We start from the raw sequence: 21633 nt of genomic DNA on the forward strand, positions 1-21633 counted from the left end.
AAATGTATCGGGGATGTCTTTCCCGTGTTTTATCGGTCTGTGGGTGGAATTCTTTTAATAGGTTTTTCTGCCGATGTGCACCACATCGGAAGGTTATATCTGCATGATTGTCATGATTAACAGTCAACACCCACTCATGTATTTGGGGTTTCGCTCATTTAGTTTTTGCCGAGTCGCTTAACCTTAAAGTTTGATTTAAAGAAAGAAAAATAATGTAAAATAACGTTTTAAAGGTATGTTTGCTTGATTTATTAGTATACTCGTGCTGCAATGTGTTTTCATTCAGTCAACGACTTTGCTCAAAGCTTCCGAAACGCTGAACATGGTGAAAATTGATGAGGACAGCAAGAAATAAAAACACAGTGGCTCTTTCGATGAAGTAAAAACGAAAAAATATATGTAGCGAGAAACTGTCGGTTACCGTTATTCGTAAATACAAACTCGAATCAATATTTTGCCTCAGCTTCTATTGCATTGTTTATAATTTTTTTTTGTTCTAATGTAAAGATTTTCTTCACTCATATTTAAGTTTCTCCAATATCCATGGCACTGCTGACGTCACACGAGAGAAAACAGATGGATAGGTGTGGCTGCCGCAGCTTCCCCGTAGCCAGCTGCTTAGCCCGGCTAAATACCATTTCCCGTTGTTTTTCTTGCACACCAAGGGCCCACCACTATCTCCCTGAAACAGTGAAACAACAGGATGAACAACTTACTGTGTGGAAAAATTTGCAACTTGTGAACTTTAAGTAGTATTGCACAGCTCTGGCTTAAGTTTAATTGTATCTAACTTGGTGTTTCCTTCAATGCATTTTCTCGTTATGAATAACCAATCGCTTCAAGACTGTTGGCATTTTCCCAATAAACCTGTGTGTGGTCAATATGGCGGAACAACACTGTACACTGGTATTCAACATTCAGTACAAGAAGAGTAAACGTTTCGCCATTTTGTTATTTACAGTACTTCCTCAGGAAGACGAGAGGGATAGTTCTGTATAAGTAACGCTTACCATTCATAGCGTATCAACTGACGGAGACATTTCATTCGATTTCAAATTCTGTTTCCTTATGGGGAGCTACAGTACATGCGCTTTAACATTGTTGAAGCACGTTGTGGAGCTCCGTGGTGTAGCCTAATACTTACAAAGGGAAAGTAGAGCAGTCTTACAGAATGTGGATCAAAATATCCCGGAAAGATGTGTTGCAAATTGATGTTTCATTCCTTTTTTCCTTCTCAGTGTTTGGTACTCGAAGGATGCAAATACTTACAAAGCAAATACCCGTTGGACCAAAATTTGACGTGCAGATGTGATACTTGGCAATGTCACCAAAATGCGCCTTGTCGCACTCATCTTGGTCAACAATATCAACCATCGCCTGCTGCAGGTGATCAGGATACGTGTAGGCTGGAACTATTAAAATATGAAAAGTCCATTATCAAGGAGAGATAAGACTTTTACTGGCTATTTTTAGTTTTAAAACCTCTTGAAGGTTTATCGTTTTTTGACACATGCTCCTTCAAATAGAACAAAATTATGCACAAGATCACATTATCACTCGTCAGAAAGAATGGCAGCCGTTTTGAGGTTTTGATAGAGTGCATTTGGTAATTTCGTTTCTCACGATAAAATTGTAAAACAATTCTAAAGCTAAGGTGTTTGTGCATTTCAACCTTTTTAAAGTATGTCCACCGTGTATAAACAGCATAAATCCTTCAAATCTGTCACTATTATCAGGTAATCCTGCACGATGGAAATAGTAATCGCCAACTCATACTATCACAAATCTGACAACTTGCATCATCAGTGGGTTGGGGTCAGCAAAACTTTGTCACATAGAAAAAAGGCCGTGTTTGACTTACTTGTTTCTTCACAGACAACCATTTTTTTGACGTCACAGTCGTGACTATCCCAATAATAGTCAAATGAGCTCCTGCATAGAATTAAACAAATCACACACACAACGTTTACGACTTTTCAGATTGTTGCACGCACACTGCAAACTCTTTGAAAATTTAAAATAATAAAGATCACCACGTTTGAGAGCGGGTTTTACGCTGATTTGATGGCGGTAGGAGTAAAAATAGCCAGAAAGCGCTTAGGTGCTCTCGTGTCATCTATACCACCGACCATTTGCCATCGTTGCATCACAACAGAAATATCGCAAGGAGGTAGTGGTCGTAACTTTGAAATTTGATGACTTTTGTTCTATTCTTGTTTTCAATGTCAACAATACTTTCTTGTTCTACTCACATAAACATGTTGAGATACACAGTATTTAGCTTGTCAACCCAGCCTGTACATGTACAAACTACATCGTCATTGTTGATAAGTATGGTCCAGTCTAGACTAGAATTCAAAGGTAAACAATGGCAGTGCATTTTACACGTATAGACACTGTGCTGAAAAGCTAAATAGTTATACAGTCTCAACATGCTTTGGGGTGAACAAAGAACAAAACATCGTCAAAAATTACAGCTTCTTACCCTTTTCACCTGGCTATGTGAGGTAGTCTTTACTGCCGGCGATTATACGACAAAATGCTTCCCCGCTTTCTCCTCTCTATTCTATCTTTATTCTTCAAGGGAAACAGTCGTCGGAACTGCGCCGGTGCGAGTTTTTTGTTTGTATTTCGTGCACTATATCTAGATGCGCCTCATCATTATAGCTGTAGCATATAGATTTTACCATGTAGATTATGACAAACATGTTTTAACTTTCATCAATCACCATCGTACCTTGGATAAAGTTTTTACATTATTCGTATGAGTCCCATACGACCTTTGAGCGCAGTTCCGACGACTGTATCCCTTTAAAATAGCGACCTCATAAAAAAGAGTTTTTCTGTGAATGCGGTTTTCACAATTTTGGAAAATGCAAAGGTTTTTTCCCATATTTGGCGTATGGCAAAAAAGGTACAACTTACCGTAACTCTACGCAGTCGCCGCTGCCGATCGGGCTATCGAACATCCATTTGGTGTAAGTTTGAGGTCCTTCTGACGTCATCACCGATGATTCACCAGAAAGTCCCTTGGCATCGATCCAAATGTCATCGTCCTTTACCATGCCTTGAACTACGATGAAATTGACGATGCGGTTGTGTTTGTCGTCATCGGTGTCGCGTACCAATTTCATACCGTACTGCTCACAGACAGTGAATGCTTCGTCCCAGGTTGCCATCGTTGTTATTAGTGACAGTCTGTTGGTTTCTGGTGATGAGAAACAGTGATTTTCAAAGCGTATCTATTACAATTTCGATTTCAAATGTTAGGCCAAAGGAAGTAAATTCTTTGTTTTGCGTCCACTCAAAATCCTAAAAGGTATGCGGGTAAGCGGTTAAAAAACACACACAGAAAATATAACACAAAATCTGTTTGCCTTTATTGGACAATTTTTCGCAAACAACATGAATACTCCTGTCACAGTGTGACACACTGTATGATCACTGTATGCATTTTCATGACAAATGGATCAAAATAAACAGTCATTCTTTGACGTTCGCTTTTCTTTTATTAGTTTTAGATATTTCTTGTGCATTCAAAGTGTCTACATGTCAATACCATTGCACAGCAACTTCACAGCCTCATCAAAATCCTTAAATCTGGACAGTTTGAGGAATGGGTACACTATAACAGTATACAGTAGCAGTCTTTTGTCCTCAAGTTCTTGTACCTTTCTTTCAAGTTTCTTGTAATGTTTATGCTGATGGATGTCATACTTTTGCTGAAAGGTGTCTCTGTTTTGAAAGAAAACACCAAAGAGATTGGGTAACTTGTAGCCTCTGCATTCAATTTTAGAAAGATGGGGCATCAGAGAGAATAAGACATACATTGGTGATATAATGACTAAAGTATTCCCTGTAGCTTCCTCGGAACCACCCGTAAAACCAGCACCTTTGCTTTCCATCAAATAAAAGAAATCATTTCGTAATTGTCAGTCTCCACACACAGACTCATCAGACCCAAATTTAGGTGGACGCTTCACATCTATATTCCTTGCACTTTCAAAGTACCACACTCCAGATTGATTGAAAAGATGAAGTATTATAGCATAAATTGAAATATTCTACAGTGGGTCAAAGCTTGATTGACAAATACAAAAGGCGAGTAGTCATAAATAAAGCATCATCTGAACGGAGAATACGTCACCAGTGGTGTCCCACAGGGTTCAGTTCTTCGACCAGTACTCTTTCTAATCTACATCAATCACACTGGCGGTGAAATTAGTTCTGAAGCTATAAAAAATGAGTGAACACTGGCGGACGCATATTGGCTACAACAACCCCTTCCATAAATTCTCAATGAACAATATTTCACTGGGACGTTCAACTGAAGAAATAATTGGGGCGTCCTACTTCATTCTACCTTAAAACCTACAAGCAATGTGATAAGTTTGCAATAAAGCAAACAGAATGTTGATCTCATCAAACAATCATTGTCGATCAAATAAAAAAATGTCATTCTTCGTCTTTACAAGCAACTTGTGAGACCACTGCTCGAGCATGCAGTACAAGCTTGGTCACCATGGCTAGAAGGGACATAAAAATCTTGCACGGCAAATAATACCTAAACTCCAAAACTACAATTATCAAAATAGACTTGAACAGCTTGGTTGTATAACACCTTAACAAAGAAGAATTCGCGGCGACATGATTCAACTCTAGAAAGTTATCGAAGGCCATGACCACTGTAACCTTTCACTTGAGTTAGCAGCCGATTTGAAAATTCAATGTGAGTTCTCGAGTCGGCTTGAAGGACACTGTCCAAAACTTCATAAACTAACCGTTCGACTTAACACAAGGAAGTACTTTTTTCAGCAAGAGTTGTGGACACCTGAAATAAATTACCAGCCGATGTCATTAATGCAGAAAGTGTGACCTCCTTCAAGAGCAGCTACGACCGCCTGCTACAAGTTTGAACTTTCACAGAGGGATTCTAATATACTTCCTCTTATCCAAACTGTACAAAAAAGTACGCAAAGGCCTTTCGTTTACAGGACTGATCACTGGTTTGTTTTTTGTTTCAAGTTAAAATGGACGAATGAACCAAATTTTTGGCAAACCTGAAAGACCGATAAACTAGGATAGGCTTCAACACTTTCCGATTTTTCCGTCTGCCGTATATTCTCTGAGTCGTGGTACCCAAGTCCAATCGGCCGACTGAATCTCTCTCTGTTCAAGTCCCGATTGCTCCAATGACCATGCCTTCAAGTTGCCGTGCAAAGGTTTCCTGTTTTTTAACTTCGATTATTTCCCTGCTTTCATCCATTTATTATCGTGACGGCAAAGCCACAACAGGCAAAGTCACAACAGACAGCGAGAACGTGAGGCCCCGGCCGCAGCGTGAGGCAGTAGAGAGGATCGACAGGGGTAAATGTATATAGAGTACTGTTTTACGTCACCGGACGGTCTATCAGGAAATCTGACTGCCGTAAAAGAGCACTTCATCGCAAAGTTAAATGCCACGACTTGTTTTTGCGACAAAATGGCGCCACCAACGGCGAAATTTTGAAAGGAAAGTCTGTGTTTTTTTCCGGAAAATCTCCAAAACCTAGGCGCGCGCGGACGCAAACAAAGAATCTACTTACTTTGGTCTTATCAATATTTGCATATTTCACGGATGTTTTCATTGCATGTACTGGCAACTCTTGCCGTTAGCTTTTCTTTGTATTCATAAATCTCTGCAACTAGATATGAATTTGTCTATCTTGACTTTGCCTGTTAGCTTTTTAATGACAGGTTCAGAAACTTTATAAAGGAAACTATCACTATACCAGTGGTATAAACAAAGTAGAATCTTTCATTTATCAAAGCCATGGACAGGAGCAAAATAATTGGCCTTTTTGCTTGGTTCCAATTACTCCCTGCTAAACCCTGTAGAGCAATATTTATAAGTTGTAGCCAAATTTGTTGTGTACAGTGTCTGATAGGGCCTTTTCTTTTATCGTTGGAACGCATATAGACACAGCAATAGTGACAAAAACTTTTATTAACCATCATTTTACATATAAAACATCTTTTATTTGAAAAACTGTCACAAGAAGGAAATACTGTAGTTTCGTCAATGAGAATGAAAAGTATCTTTCCATTTTTTTCTAAAATAGAGCACTGCATCAATGTATTGTGAAATATTAATGCATGTTGCTTTCTCATGCTGATTTCTTATAGAGAAAATAGAAAGGATCAGGTTTTGCCATGCTTTGTATATGAACTGTAGATTTCATAATGTGTACACTTTGCAAACAGACATTCAATTTGCATACATTCAGATATCTATTATGTCTCTTGCATATTAATGTTAGTCTCCCAATGACTGAACGATACAATTCGTGGCTGGTACGATGCATTTTATGCAGTTATTAGCCCGTGTCTTAATTAAAAAACAGCACTGACCACCCACCCTATTCAGCATTTCAAAAACATGGTGACCCCATCATCAAAGTCAAAACAGGGTGACCCCATGGCTCCACTGCCCCCGAAGAATCTGAGCGGACATTTTTTTTTAAATTTCAGTTGTTCAGTAATTATAATCCTAGGCACAGGCGCTTGGCACATTGCTGGGATAATAACCGTATTTAATATGTAGAATGTCTATATACGACTTGATTATTCAAAAAAAGAATCACTGTAGGCTACTTGATATTAGTGTAGGCCTATAGGCCTACATGTTGACTGGCACTATACACGAATGGCTATGGCTGCCTGGCTCAGGCCCAGCGAACGCACTGCATAATCATCAATGTGTAGAATGTCAACATGACTTGATTATTTAGAATAACGGTGTGATATTACTGTACTTATGAGCTAGCTTAACCGAGCGGCTGTAGAGCTCTGCAGGGCTTGGGCCCGGTTTCCACCGCTGCACAGACAGAATGGAAAGGTAAGAAAGCTTTTCACAGCCCGATTTCATAAATCAGCGAAATTCACGAACTCTGAGCGTTTCCGGTGATTAAAACTGGTCAACGGTCAGATGGTTGCATAAACAATCGATCGACTGGTCTCTTTTGCCTAAAATCATACCTTGCCCTATGCTACTGGCGAGAAATCGTCCTGAAATCGGCTGGGCACACCAACCCAGCGCCGGCCATTTTGAATCAGCTGCATGCAATGTACGCGCCCAATGAGAGAAGAGCAATTGAACGACAATAGGTCATCTACGAACGGTTGTATGCAGACGCGTACATGTACGCGTCTGCATACAACATGTCAACATGTAGGCCTACATGTTCATGCCAGTCAACATGTAGGCCTATAGGCCTACACTAATATCAATGATAATTGATACAAATGTACTTGATTCAAATAGGGTATTTAAAAGTCCAGGACAACAATTATGATATTGGAATTTCACCTAAAAGTATCATTTAACTTTTCATGCTACTAGTAGTCTCAGTACAGGTAACTGTTAAATAATTTCGCTGACAAAACTTGCTATATCTCTAATATGTAAGTAATAGGAATTGTTCATTGTCCTCAGTTCAGTGAGCTTGATTTACAATAAGACAAGCCTCAGAGTTGCAAAGTCAAGATGTTCATGTGGCAGATAATTATACGTTTGTTCAGATTTACAGGTGAATAACTTCAGAGAATGAAATCATGCAACAAATCATTTTTATCTCCCAGAATATTTCTGAACACTGAAACTGCTTTTTGACTGGACAGATACTTATGAAAATTAAGTGACCCCCCCCCCCTCTGAGCTGTTTGAAAAATACATGGCCCCCCTTTGCAGTTTTCAAATTTGAGGTGACCCCCCCTGGATTTTGCCGGCCCACCCCCGGCCCTAATAACTGAACGCTCCCTTAGGGTTAGTATGCTGTTGCCCTCATGGTCAATCAATATGTGTATACTGCTGCACTATTAAATGTTTCATACGATAGGGACTGTTCGTACGATGCGTGCTGCCCATTGTTCATATAACGTACCTTTACTCGACAGGGCTCCCCATCCGCTAATAGCACAGACGTCATTGCCTGGCTGGAAAAAAACATCGTCCCCTGCATCAGGAAGACACGCCGGTCTGACATAGTCGTCGAAACGCACCTGTGACGTCATGCGAAGCATCGCATAGTCCCATCGCAAGAAATTCCCCTGGAATCTTGGATGAGTTTCGACGAGATCAAGTTTACTTCGAAACTCGGTGGGAGATTTGCTGCCGAGAGACACGATCCCTATCCTGACAAACATTGTGTTAATGTCTACCAGTTGTTCAGTCCTGTCATCGTAGCTGCATGTATGAGCAAAGAAAGCGATGTTAGAGGAAGGAAAGGGCGGGGGAACAGATCGTGAAAATGAGAATCAGACAAGTACCCTCATAGTCATTCAGAGCGACTATTCTTATAAGTCAGTGGGCAAATCATTTCATTTCGCTAAAAGGTAATACTTGTCGTGATATAACAAGTTCATCCGTTGATGGAATCATATTTAATCATTCATTCTTCCTTGATAAGTATTTTGGCCTAAAAATGTGAAACGTTCGCGTCTTGCCGATAAAGGCAACAAGGCTCCGTTGTCGATATGCTGTGAGTATGATTATCCGCTATGAAGGGTGAGTGTGATTGTCAGGTATGGAGTGTAACGTAGATACAGATTAACGGTACAGCTTCTGAGTATATACGTAATTTGAATGTGGACATTGGCAGGGAGTTGTCATTTTTTTTCAAACGTTTGGCGACATGAAAAAGATTCAGGTCACTTTGAGTTTAGTTTACAGATTTGCGATTTCCTTGTAATTTCGAAGTTTTGTACGGTCCGTAACCATTCACGGTGTGTATATAAATTAATTATGAAAATTTGCTCCGTGCTCACTCGAGAACGATAGAAACGCGCGCAATATTTTTTTGTACATCTATTATCGGTTTTTTTATGCGTTGTAGAAAGCAAACTGCAGTCGATAACACGTATTAGGCCGAACAAAAAAAAAATTGCTGTTCCTATAACCCGACCTACCCTTCTTTTACCTGCCGACCCTAAAACGTTTTAGAGCAACGTAAACAAGGAAGTAAAGAAAAGAAAGAAACAACCCGTAAAATCATGCGTTCGTTACCTGGCATTATTCTTTTGCTTGACTGAGGATGTCTTTTATGTTTTTTCCTTTTATGTGAATGATACATTTTTCTCGAAATGTTGTGGCCAGTGTTTGACCGCCATGAACCCCTGAAAAATGCATATTTAAAAATTAAATATTTCGGAAAAAATCTTGCCGAGTTACCTACCCTATTTTTGAAAGCCATGTTATCGGAACAGCACAATTTATTTTTTTTTGGCCTTAGGCCTGCAGTATCATCGTTTGCGTGAACAATTTCAGACAAAAACTTCAATGGTCACTTAGAGCCACGTGACTCACCGTTAATACTAGATATTTTCAAGCCCGCGAACTTTTGAGCCAATGACTTTGTTCAATTTTGATCTTAGAGTAGTCGCCGACCTAACACTTACTTGCATCAGCTACATGTACAATCAACTGACAGAAGAAAGACATCACGCGCACTCACTGTGAGCAAAAGGTCCGTCATTGGGCTGTGTATTTCATGTGTGTATTAGTCCCAAAGGACACATTTTTGGGGCAAAAAATGAAAATTTTCCTTGAGTCGTCGGTATTACAGTATGAATAAAGAACCCTGGGCTGACTGTTACATATTAATGTTTCTTTATGGGCTAGAGCGAGTGAAAATGCACGTTAATGTGCTGGGCTACGCCTCACCAGTCAGACTACTAGTATCCTCTCGCCCAAGCCCACCGTAAACGGTAAGGTCAGCACGTCTCACTTTATTCTGACAGTGTTAAATGTAAAATTAAAATAGAGAATTTTGTACACCTCCCGTGTCAATAATATAATACATACACGCAGTGAGCAGCAGTAATGATCCATCGATTATTCAACAGCACACCGCCACAGTAATGTCCCCCGCTTTTGTAGAGAGAGACTTGCCATGGCCACATCCCCAGTACCGCATTCGCGCCACCAACGATGCGCGGCAGGTAAACACGAGTGCCACACCACCCTGGCCCTGGGGGCAAACGAAGACAAAACTTCTCAGTACTAACTTGCAAGAGACAGATTTTGTGCACATGGATCTAGCTCCAGTAAGGAAAATTCGTGGACGTATTGGTTACTATCACTTTATAAAAGCCAACGTCATCATCAATAAAATTTCTGTCAAGTTGAAATTTATTGCTGCCATAAGCCGCACCGATTTCCAATGACCATGTACATGGATCCATCTTGTGACGTATTTGTTCCCAAAACAAGACTGGAGAATCTTTGAACCATGACATCAGCATAGCTATTCAACGTCATACTGAGGAGTATTTTCTCACGTAAGTATTTTGGCTCCCTAAGGCAAGTGGAATTCTACTTTGGAAAGTTTTCCCTGTGTTCTTCGATTGTGTCATATCAACACGATTGGAACTAATTTGGGATAATTGGCTGGTGAAGTAATGTCGATTTAATCTACGAATGTTATCGCATCTGCTTTTCGTTTTATATTACACACTTGTTTTCATGAGTAATTTGCAATATGATTGCAACATTCAGCTATATGGTACCTAACACTTTAGAGAAGTTTGAAAAATATGAAGATCCAATTATCCCAAATTAGTTCCAATCGTGTTGATTGAAGTGCACCATAAAATTGTCTAAAAGGCTTGGAATTTTGTATAGTCGTTATATATCTTTAAGGAGTGTCACCGGTCAAAATATTGCTTTCAAACAACTTGAACCTGACACTTGCTCTTCTGAGTGTATACTGTCTACATTAAGGTAGTATGTATCTCGAGAGTTAAAGACTTAAACTCTTACTGAAACTTTCCTGAAACTCAAGTGTCATCCTGCAAATGTTGGTAATAGAGAAAAAATTACCCACAATCACGTACTGATATTTGAAATTCAACGAGATCGCCATCTTTGAGTTAGCTATGTGGACCCAAAAAGGAAAATGAGACTTTGATTTTCAAAAAATGAGTCCACACAAACCGAAGACCAGAAAAGAATGCCAAAAATTTGAGATTCCGAATATCTGTCCCTGGAGTGCGATCAAAGGAATAACATTAGTACTTGCCTTGGACAAGAGTATTTTGGATCCAGCCGGCGGCTGATGATAGCCGTGCATATACGCCATTGTAGGTATCACAGTAATCGTACATGCCTGCAAGATACCATTGCCTGTCATCGCTCTCACAAACAAGTGGTGAACCGGCATCCTTCAACAAAGAAAACTTCAGAATTGAAATTCTCTATGTCCAAATTAAGGTATGCTCTTAAAAACGCACGAATTAACCCATACAGTATCTGTTATTCATGTCGATCGACCCGTTGTTTTGTTACTACATATTGGTAAATTAGCATTACATATTTGGTCAGACAATGTTACATAGTGAGTTAGTATTATAAATTAGGGTAATGCAATTTTCTCTTTTCACTGAAATTAGACCTTCTTTCTGTTGATCCCGAAATCAATTGCCTCGGTCGTTTAAAAGTTTGTACCGCGCTTGAAACAAATCATTGTCTTAGTAATACAGTTCATGATGCTAAAAAGGTTGGTGCTTTTGTTTGACTCGACGACGACTGTACCGGACATCAGCCACGATGCTTTTTGGGATTATGGGATTACTGAGAGGAGAAATATGAAAACATCAACAGTTCAGTTACATGCAGCGCAATGTTTGACATCATCGAGGTTACGTTCCATCTGAAAGAGACTGAATTTGATATCTCTTCTTGGCGCCAGATAACCCTAATTGAGATCGTGCATACTTTATGGGCTTTGTCGTTCAATGTTTTGACTTACATCTGCATCAGGGCATTTAAAGTTGTCATCTCCTTGAGTTGCGCATATCTCAGTGTGACTGCCGGGACACAGTCCAACATATTCTTCACAGTGATCGATGGGAGCCATTTCTTCGTGAAGCACCGCGTCATCTGAAATGCAGGACTTGACTCGATTAAACACATCTGAAAGTGCGCTACAAAACCATCGACCTGCTCTGTTCGTGTAAATACGGAAAGTCTGTCCGCCCTTTTGAATCGCGAGTTTTAAAAGAGTACTTAAATAATGGTTCTACTCCGGAATAAAAAAGACGCGATGTATTCTACAGACTCAATACGCCCAAATAATCACGTGATGCCGGTACAAACAAACCCACATGTGCACTAACGCGTATGGAAATACACGTACGTCTATGCGCGTTTGCGCACATGGCTTCGTTTGTACCGTGGTCGATTCGAATTCCGGGTTTGGTCTATTAGGACATTGCTTCGTTTGTACCGTGGTCGATTCGAATTCCGGGTTTGGTCTATTAGGACACTTATTAGTAAAAGGCCAGCAGCTGTCAAATTTGATACGTTTTCACTATTTTTGTTTTGTATGCAATTTTATTAAAGTTTTTATTCTGCTCCTCGTAGCATGTTGGTACACTACTAACTATTTAGCTTGTCAACACAGTGACTTCGCGAGTAGAATGCACTTTTGTTTACATTTGAATTCTAGTCCGGATCAGAATTCACCTGTCAACAATAACAATGCAGTTTACACATGTTCGAACTGAGTTGACAAACTGAATACTGTGTATCTTAACATGCCCCGAGGAGCAAAATAAGAAACATTAGTTACCATTTAGCACAAAAATAGCGAAAAAATCCTCAAAAGCCATAGCTCTTTAAGAAACAACAAATTGACCATATCAATGGCGGAAGAAACGCAATATACAAGTGCATTTCCAATGTCACAAAGTTTGTACTTTTGACTGAAATAGATCCAAGGAAGAGTTCATTAATGAAGATATAGCATGTTGAGAAAAACATAAATTCTTAGAAACAATCTGATCATGACATATTTTCAGTTCTTAAAATATCAGAGAAGAAATTTTACACAAATTGTTTACCTGCTTCCGAAGAAAACCAGGTGTGAAAGCACTTCCCTCTGCCTCCTGGGACAATTTCTGCATCTGTTGGCGGTAGGCAAACGGGTCTCTTGTAGTGATCAAAAGGTATCGGTGCATCCACGTAGAGTAAAGCGAAATTCCAGAAGACGTCAAAAAGCGGATGAACCTCAGAATAGTCGACCCACGTCGAGAACCCAGTCAGAGAGAAATGGTCCAAAGTAACCACACCAACGTGTATTTCTAGGTGATAGGGGTCATTGTCCTTTCTGTAAAATTTTATTGTGGACGATATACTTTAGTGAAAGTGAAAGACTTAAACTTTTGCTCAAACTTTCCTAAACGAAATTTTCGATCAATCTCATACCAAAGCAAGAATAAAGATACGGGGTCACCGTGCAAATTCGGTACTCGACAGACAAATTACCTTAGAATTCCCTATATTTGAAATTTAAAATGGCCGCCATACTTCTGTTAACTCAAAGGGGAGAAATAAAATTTTTGATTTTCGAAAAAGAAAGAAAGTGAAAACTTTTCTTTTACCAATACCTTTAACATGAGCTCTACATGTGGTTGATCAGAAGAGAATTGATAAAATTTTAAAGCCGGAATTTCTGTCCCCGAGGTGCGTTCTACCTTTCAACCCAAACTTGTGAAATGATAACTTTTGTGGATGAGTCCCGATACCTGTTAATTTGATGTCGATTAGGCCATTGGCTTTTGAACTTTTCTTATCATTATTCATCCCTTTCTCGAAATTTTGATACTTTTCAAGGAAAATCATGCGTGTTTAAAGCTTTTTCCAATAGCTTGATGAAATTTAAATATCGTCAGTCTTTGATTACACTGACCATAACACAGTCAACGGTGTTCGCGTTTAGCAATCACTTCATGGCTTAGGTGGCAAACATTTCAGGAAAAATAAGGACAAATAGATCAGAGTCAAAAATTCAATATTTCAGGGTTCAACAATGCTATAAAGGTGAATTGCTATACTTCGCCGAAAGACTTTCTCGTCCAAAGGTCTACTTTTCAAGATACTCAATAGTGTACACTAAAAGGTTTTCAAGTACAGAAATCAGCAAATGATTATACCTTATCTGTAATCTCATATATTTCGGTCAGCGGAATGTAAACACAGTAAACGTTAATGTTTCCCAATAATGGAACTTGTCTACCATTGCATGTTTAGTACATGATATTACATCTCAAAATGGGCTAAGTTAAAGATCAATGAAGAATTTACATCAGGAATTCAATTAGCTTTAAGGCTGTAGTAATTGAAATCCTTGTATTGCGTCCAGGCGCCTGATTATGTTTCTTTGAGGTTTTCGTGAAAAAACAGAGTATTTGAATTGGACTTAACAGCGTAGATTTTCTGCCGACAAAATCTTTGTTTTACGATTTTTGTACGTGTACGTAAAACACCTGAATGCTTTCAGAATGTCACCTTGTCGTGTAAATCATAGAGTTTCTGCTTTGCGTTTTGGATGAGTACTCATATTACATGGAAACAATCAAGTTAACATAAAACTAGCATAAGTAACGTTTTTGTGTCGACGCAAAACAAAGAATGTAATTATTCTCGCCTATGATGATATTATTTGAATCTTTAAAAAGTAAACATGGATTGCAATACGCCCAGAGATACCTTAATTTTACGGTGGTAAAAGGAACTGAATACAACACACAAATTACTTGAGTGTCTTAAATGACATTATTCATTAGATCTATAACACGGTTGAAAATCACAGATAAAACCCACTTACATGCAATCTGCCACTGTAAGAATCCAGTGTTCGTCTATAAGGGCTCCACTACACACATGGCGACCATACGACGATACCGACACGTGCCAGGGCCAGCTACCTGGTTGAACGTCCCATATACCGAAGATGCCGTACGGATTCAGTGGTCGACTACCACACACACCGTCGTATGGCATCGGCGCTGTGAATTGAATGTGGTGATTCCATTATTACATGAATATGTTGGTTTCAACACTTCACACATTAGACGAGTTGTTCTGAAAGAGACCATGTAGAGGGGCGGGATAATGTATTTTCGGTCAAACAGGCTGTGACATAGTGACAGCTTACATTGGTAGGGTGTAATTTAACCATTTCAACAGCCTGGTTTGACACACACCCATTGTTATCAAATATGGTTGTGGATCAGTTTACAGAAAATTGTGTTGGAGAGATTAACCTCATTCATATAACATCTTGACTAGCCACTGTTATTGATTGACGTTGAACTTAAGACACTATAATGGCACACTTGTAAGTAACACCTTAAGGACATTTGCTGTGTTATTATGTTTAAGACTCTTTCTTACCCAAAGTATATTCGCAGATGAAGTTTCTCCGTCGGCCACATCTATCGAACAACCAGAACACGATGCCCTCTTTAACTCTGTTGAACCAATGGAGAAATTTCATTAATTAACGTGTACAAAGTTTCGGTTCCCACATTCAACGCCTAAGGCACCTCAGCAATGAAAATTTTATTGTATTTCAGTCAACATATTGCAAGCGTTGGCACAAAGGCGGATAGCGATTCTCTGGGCACCAGGAAATGAGATGCTGTCTACTCATGATGGCACATTGTTACACATTTTCCACTGTTTGTTCTTCAAAATATATCCCTTTAATGACTTCTCACAGTGTAATATTCGACATGGAGTTCGAAGTTATCTGCCTACGTGATTTTAATGATTCGAGAGATCATCGACCTAAAATGTCGTCCATAGTGCACATTTCAGACTGCAAAACGTCCTGAGACATCAGTTGATTTATTACTATAGTATGAAGAATGTGAGAAAATGATGATGTGCTGATGCGCTGCGTTGATGTGCTGCGTTGCGCTGCGATATGCTGCTATGTAATGTAATGTGATGTGATGAATATGGCGTGACGTTTCATTGCATGGTGATGTGATGTGATGTGATGTGATGTGATGTGATGTGATGTGATGTGATGCGTTATAAGGCGTGGTAATGTATTGTGATGTGATGTGATGTGATGTGATGTGATGTGATGTGATGTGATGTGATGTGATGTGATGTGATGTGATGTGATGTGATGTGATGTAGTGTATGTGATGTGATGTGATGTGATGTAATGTGATGTGATGTGATGTAATGTGATGTGATGTGATGTGATGTGGCGTTAGAAGGCGTGGTGATGTAGTGTGATGTGATGTGGTGTGATGTGACGTCACGTGATGTTACGTTACGTGGCGTAAAGATGTGGTGTGGTCTACTGTGATGTATGTGATGTGGCGTGCTTGATGAGACGTGAAATGGAGTGGTGATGAAGTGTAGTGTGATGTGATATGATATGATTTGATAAGGTGTGACGTGACATGAGATGACGCGATGTGATATGACAATACTTTCAGTCGAACAATGAAAAATAATTCATATAGAGGACCAAGTTGTTGGCCCTATATGCTGGAATTCCAAAATGAGGAGATTTCTGAAGCGACAGTGTATTCTGGGCATTTCAGACGCCAAAGACATTCTACAGCGGGATCCAAAGATAAATTCATAGGAGAGTTCACCATTGCTACCTCAGTAAAACACAGTCTTTCTTTCTGTCGTTCCGCATCTCCCCGTACAGCCACTGACCAGTGTAGTTGATGGGGTTGTCCTCACTCCACACAAGCTCCCCTTCTGTGACTCTGTCATTCAAACCAATCCAGAATAATCCTTGGCTGATGCCCTCTTCACGCAACTGGAATGCTATCTTATATTCAATGTCTTCATCTACAACATCGGCCAGACGCCCTTCGTTGAATTCATTCTCACAATAAAGATTTGCTTTAGTCCAGCCTCGTCTTAAGTTTTTGGCAGTTATTATCCTATAGAGTTGATGTACTGCTAAAGTGGGTAAGAAATATACATGTACATATATAGTGTATGCAATGTGTGCATAATTCAACTGATTAGTTAAACAAACAAAATCAATTTATTCTTCGAATAAAATTATTCGTGGCAGCCTAGTAACATAGCCCTCGATTATGTATTATAGTTTATGATGGAAATGTACTTGTCATGAACATTTGAGACAGATATCGAAAATACTTAGGAGAGATGTGTACGACAGCCACATGGTATTCCCATTTAAAGGTACAGGATACCTTGACTTTGAAACCCCTTTTTTCGTCTCACGTAGATTTTGACCCATATTTCTGACTCTAGCATGGCCTTATTTTATGGAAAATTTAGAGTATTTCATATATATATATATATATATATATATATATATATATATATATATATATATATATATATATATATATATATATATATATATATATATATATCATTGCTTTCTGTAAACAAGCTGCTTTGTACAGTACAGTAGGGTTATGTTAAATATAAATTGTCATTAGAAGGTTGCCGTAGAAATGCATCAAAGGTAGCGACTCGTCCCCGTTATAAAATTTAGAAAGTAATGAAATACAGTACCTGTAGCGTTTCGGTAGCCATCTCGCTCAGGAGATCCCTGCAAATGTTTGAAAGAACCAAGATAGATATGAGAATAAGAAAGGAAACGACGCCGTCATTCTAACTTTATAAGCTGACGGTAACAGAACTTTTCAAAACTTAAAACAGTTTTTTAGGAACTGTTCGCAAGATTTAAAGGTATACTGTCACCTGTTCCAATTACCATGGAAACAGAAAATCTAACCAATCACAGATTTTAAGCGGATGGCCGCTTTTAAAAACAGCGTCCTCACATGGGTATTTTGAATACCAAGGAACGCCTCTTTAACCATATATGGGCATATTTAGATTACAGGTGACTGACCTTTAAACTAATGCAATTCAATATCTGCAACAAGTTAGTCAAATTGTAAAAGTAGTAATATGTGCGTATATTGAAAAGAACGTCCAAGTCCCCGGTCATTCAATGATGACATCATCCTATCCTTTCCCATATCTTACATTGTTACAGTACCAGATAGCCTCCGAACCCTGATCTTGTATGATTTCCAATGTTAGGCTTCAGGAAGTTATAAATTATTGTAGCAACAATTGCAGTGATGGCGCAGTCGAGTTTTGATGAATCTCGGTCGCTGGAAAATTGAAGGTCGTACATAAACCGAAAAAAGAGGAAATTAGACATAAAAGTCATATCGTGAGTTTTCAGAGTGTTCAAAACATGGTCGCCAAGAGTTGCATTTGAAAGCTAGAGGCAATTTATCAGGTCTACTATGTTTCAGCATACACTGCTTGAAAGCGATATTAAGGTGTAAGACAAATCTCTCAGTTTTTTCCCATTTTACTTATTACGGCGAATAATTGGTAAAGTTGTCGAAAAAAACTGAATTAGGATAATAATATATTGCGAACAAGCAGATAACTTCGGCAGATAAACAATCTAACGGTATAGAACATTAAAGATGAAAGAATCGTACATGTACTCAGCAATGTTATATTGTTAAAAGTTACACGAGGATTTGAGATAGTGATCTTTCAAATGGTTTATTTATCTGTCCAGTACATTGTCTATTTGTGTCAGCTTATTTTGAAGCACAAATGCTTAATCCATGCATACTTCGCCTGAAGCAATGAAAATGAAACTCAATTGTAATTCTGCGATCGGGAGTCTACGTCACGCTCTTTTCAGAACACTGTAACTCTGATGACGATAATGTGTAAATGTCGGTTTATTGATGTACCATTTTAACAGGCATCGCATTTTAATGCATAAAGACAGACAGGTGTAGACGTGTCGAACTCGTCACATCACACAACATCACATCACACCACATCAAATCACATCGCACCACGTCATATCACGCCACGTCACATCACACCACATCACATCACATCACATCACACCACATCACATCACATCACATCACATCACATCACATCACATCACATCACACTACATCACATTACATCACATCACATCAAACTACATCACATTACATCACATCACATCACATCACATCATATCACACCACATCACATTACATCACATCACATCACACCACATCACATCACATCACACCACACCACATCACATCACATCACATCACATCACATCACATCACATCACACCACACCATATCACATCACATCACATCACATCACATCACATCACATCACATCACATCACATCACATCACATCACACCACATCACATCACACCACACCACATCACATCACATCACATAACACCACATCACATCACATCACATCACATCACATCACATCACATCACACTACATCACACCACATCACACCACATCACACCACACCACACCACACCACACCACACCACATCACACCACACCACACCACACCACACCACACCACATCACATCACATCACATCACATCACACCACATCACATCACATCACACCACATCACATCACATCACATCACATCACACTACACACATCACACCACACCACACCACACCACACCACATTACATCACACCACATCACATCACATCACATCACACCACGTCACATCACACCACATCACATCACATCACATCACATAACACTACATCACATCACATCACACCATATCACATCACATCACATCACACTACATCACACCACATTACATAACACTACATCACATGACATCACATCACATCACACCACGTCACATCACACCACATCACATCACATCACACCACATCACATCACATCACATCACATCACATCACATCACATCACACATCACATCAGGGCATATCGAAAAAAATGATTTGATCTCATCATTCACCGACATGATCCCTTAGCATTTTCCTCCTTTTTTGCATTTCTTGGATTCGGAGGCAATTCGACTCTGCAATATTCAAGAAGTGGTACTCCCTTCCGTTGCAATAAGTTCGACCATTTCTGGGCCTCTGAGTTTTGTCTGTGGTGGGCATGACGTCATCGATTTGGTGGTATATCGCTTCTTGAATACAGTCATGGACTTTGTGTCGTACCGCCGTGGAAAAAGAGCAAAGCACAAGATCTTGAAGAAAATGCGACGGAGATATGTTGGACAAATTTATACGCGTGATCGAAGTTCATGGATTTTGAACCTCGGGATTACAAGTCAACATCTCACAGTTCTCTTGAAATATACACACTTGCCCCCACTAGATACATTCAACAACATACTTACATTCGCCAATGATGACTCAAATACCAGCAAACTCAGAATATGAGCAACCAAGATTAACTGGAGCAACATGTCTCTTTCTCAAGGATCTTGCTAGCACGTTTTGATGTTGCGAAAACGAGACATTTTCTGCGGCACATCTGCTTATTCTTAATATGTAAATTATGCAGAAGGAACCAAAGATAACAAGTTAACTGATATTTGAATACCATTGTTGTATGGGGGTATCTATAAAAGATATGGTAATGAGAGGAAAACTAAGAATTTCACGGATGATTGCGGGAACGTAATATCATTTTTCTGCGCATGACACCTTACTACTCGGTGCGGTACCGTACGAAGGTTTCGTTATGTCAATGCTTTCATGCCCCCTTATGTTTTATTCAATTTATTCAATTAGCCAACTTTCTTTAACTGCTTCAGTCGACGTGTCGTAATGTTTTTGTGAGGACACGGAGAGTATTTGTTCATTCATGGTCTGCCACAAGTACGTCGAGTAAGCGTACAGAGAGTCAAATCCGTCTTCCGTGCAAGGTTGAAAATTTCGCCGAATATCCTCGATGCACAGGTAAATATTTATAAAATGGTTGCAGATTCCATTTCCTTATATGTTGCTCCTTCTGTTGCGATATTTGGCAATAATTTAATGAAGGAATTCTTAAAATACCCAAGCGAAAATACTCATATGAAAAATAGGTGAAAACACAGCCAACAACACAAACGATCGTACACACGTCATTTCACAAAAATAAGAGGGTAAATTAAAAAAGAAAACGACAGAGTTTTAGTTAACCTTCATGAGATGTGTAATCTCAAATGTTGTAAGAAATAACAGCGAAATGAAAAAAGTTAAACCAACCTTTTTTGGGATGTATTTTTCATTTCATTATGTATGTGCCGAATAAGCTGGATTTCCCATAGAAAACGATGGCGTCTAATGACCCGAACAGATTGCACACTTCTTACCGTAAAAACTTCCTCAATTCTGAACCAATGACAGTGAAAAGTTGTACGATGATCATTTGATTATGTGCAAAATTCGTATCGTTTTCGATTTTTGAATTTCTTAATAAAACTTGTCTTATTTGCATTTTATTTATTCCGATCACTTAAATATAAGCTCAATAAAATCATGAAATGGCGATCTGACGACATTTACATATGCAGAACGAGAAGGGTCAGACCAAATACCTGTCAAGTCGTTGTCTTTTATACCAACTTTGGGTGAATATGAACGATGAAAATGGAGGCGAACGAGCGAAGTGTCTCCACTATAATCGTGTAGTGAACGTTATCGATCGATTTTCTTTTATCGGAAATTGATACAATGTTGTGAAATACAGTTTTTACAATTTTAATACATTCTTTCGTAAAAAGTCCGCACGAAATACATTTTACAGATTTTACAGGGGCCGTGGTTTCAATATCTAGATTTAGATGTTGCCATAGGTATGAACGGGTGCTGAATAATAATAGATTATATATATATATATATATATATATATATATATATATATATATATATATATATATATATATATATATATATATATATATATATATATATAATCTATTATCATTCAGCACCCGTTCATATATATATATAATCT

The 21633-nt window shown here is 38.9% G+C and overlaps 1 protein-coding gene across 2 annotated transcripts; it reads right to left on the reverse strand.

Annotated features, from left to right (window-relative positions):
* Nucleotides 1-231: 231 nt before the first annotated feature.
* On the reverse strand, nt 232-20150 carry LOC139141085 (transmembrane protease serine 9-like). Of its 2 annotated transcripts, none has more exons than XM_070710663.1 (14): nt 20027-20150; nt 17351-17387; nt 16450-16756; nt 15215-15291; nt 14646-14826; nt 12880-13145; nt 11787-11917; nt 11058-11199; nt 9842-10007; nt 7923-8224; nt 2926-3208; nt 1862-1932; nt 1270-1412; nt 232-682 (listed from the first exon to the last, which is right to left on the reverse strand). In XM_070710663.1, exons 1-14 carry the CDS (start codon nt 20093-20095, stop codon nt 515-517), a joined length of 2343 nt encoding a protein of 780 aa, XP_070566764.1. In that variant the 5' UTR covers nt 20096-20150; the 3' UTR covers nt 232-514. The 2 variants fall into 2 exon arrangements, with proteins under 2 accessions (XP_070566764.1, XP_070566763.1); XM_070710662.1 differs by having other exon boundaries at nt 16450-16759.
* Between the last annotated feature and the right edge of the window lie 1483 nt (nt 20151-21633).

This window comes from Ptychodera flava, chromosome 9 (genome assembly GCF_041260155.1).
Source record: "Ptychodera flava strain L36383 chromosome 9, AS_Pfla_20210202, whole genome shotgun sequence".
Taxonomy (NCBI): Eukaryota; Metazoa; Hemichordata; class Enteropneusta; family Ptychoderidae; genus Ptychodera; species Ptychodera flava.

Coding starts and splice junctions, on each gene's coding strand:
- LOC139141085 (XM_070710662.1), bottom strand. CDS start 20,095: ATGTTGCTCCAGTTAATCTTGGTTGCTCATATTCTGAGTTTGCTGGTA. Junction 16,760..17,350: donor TGGCTACCGAAACGCTACAG/GTACTGTATTTC, acceptor TACCCACTTTAG/CAGTACATCAACTCTATAGG. Junction 15,292..16,449: donor AAAGACTGTGTTTTACTGAG/GTAGCAATGGTG, acceptor TTGGTTCAACAG/AGTTAAAGAGGGCATCGTGT.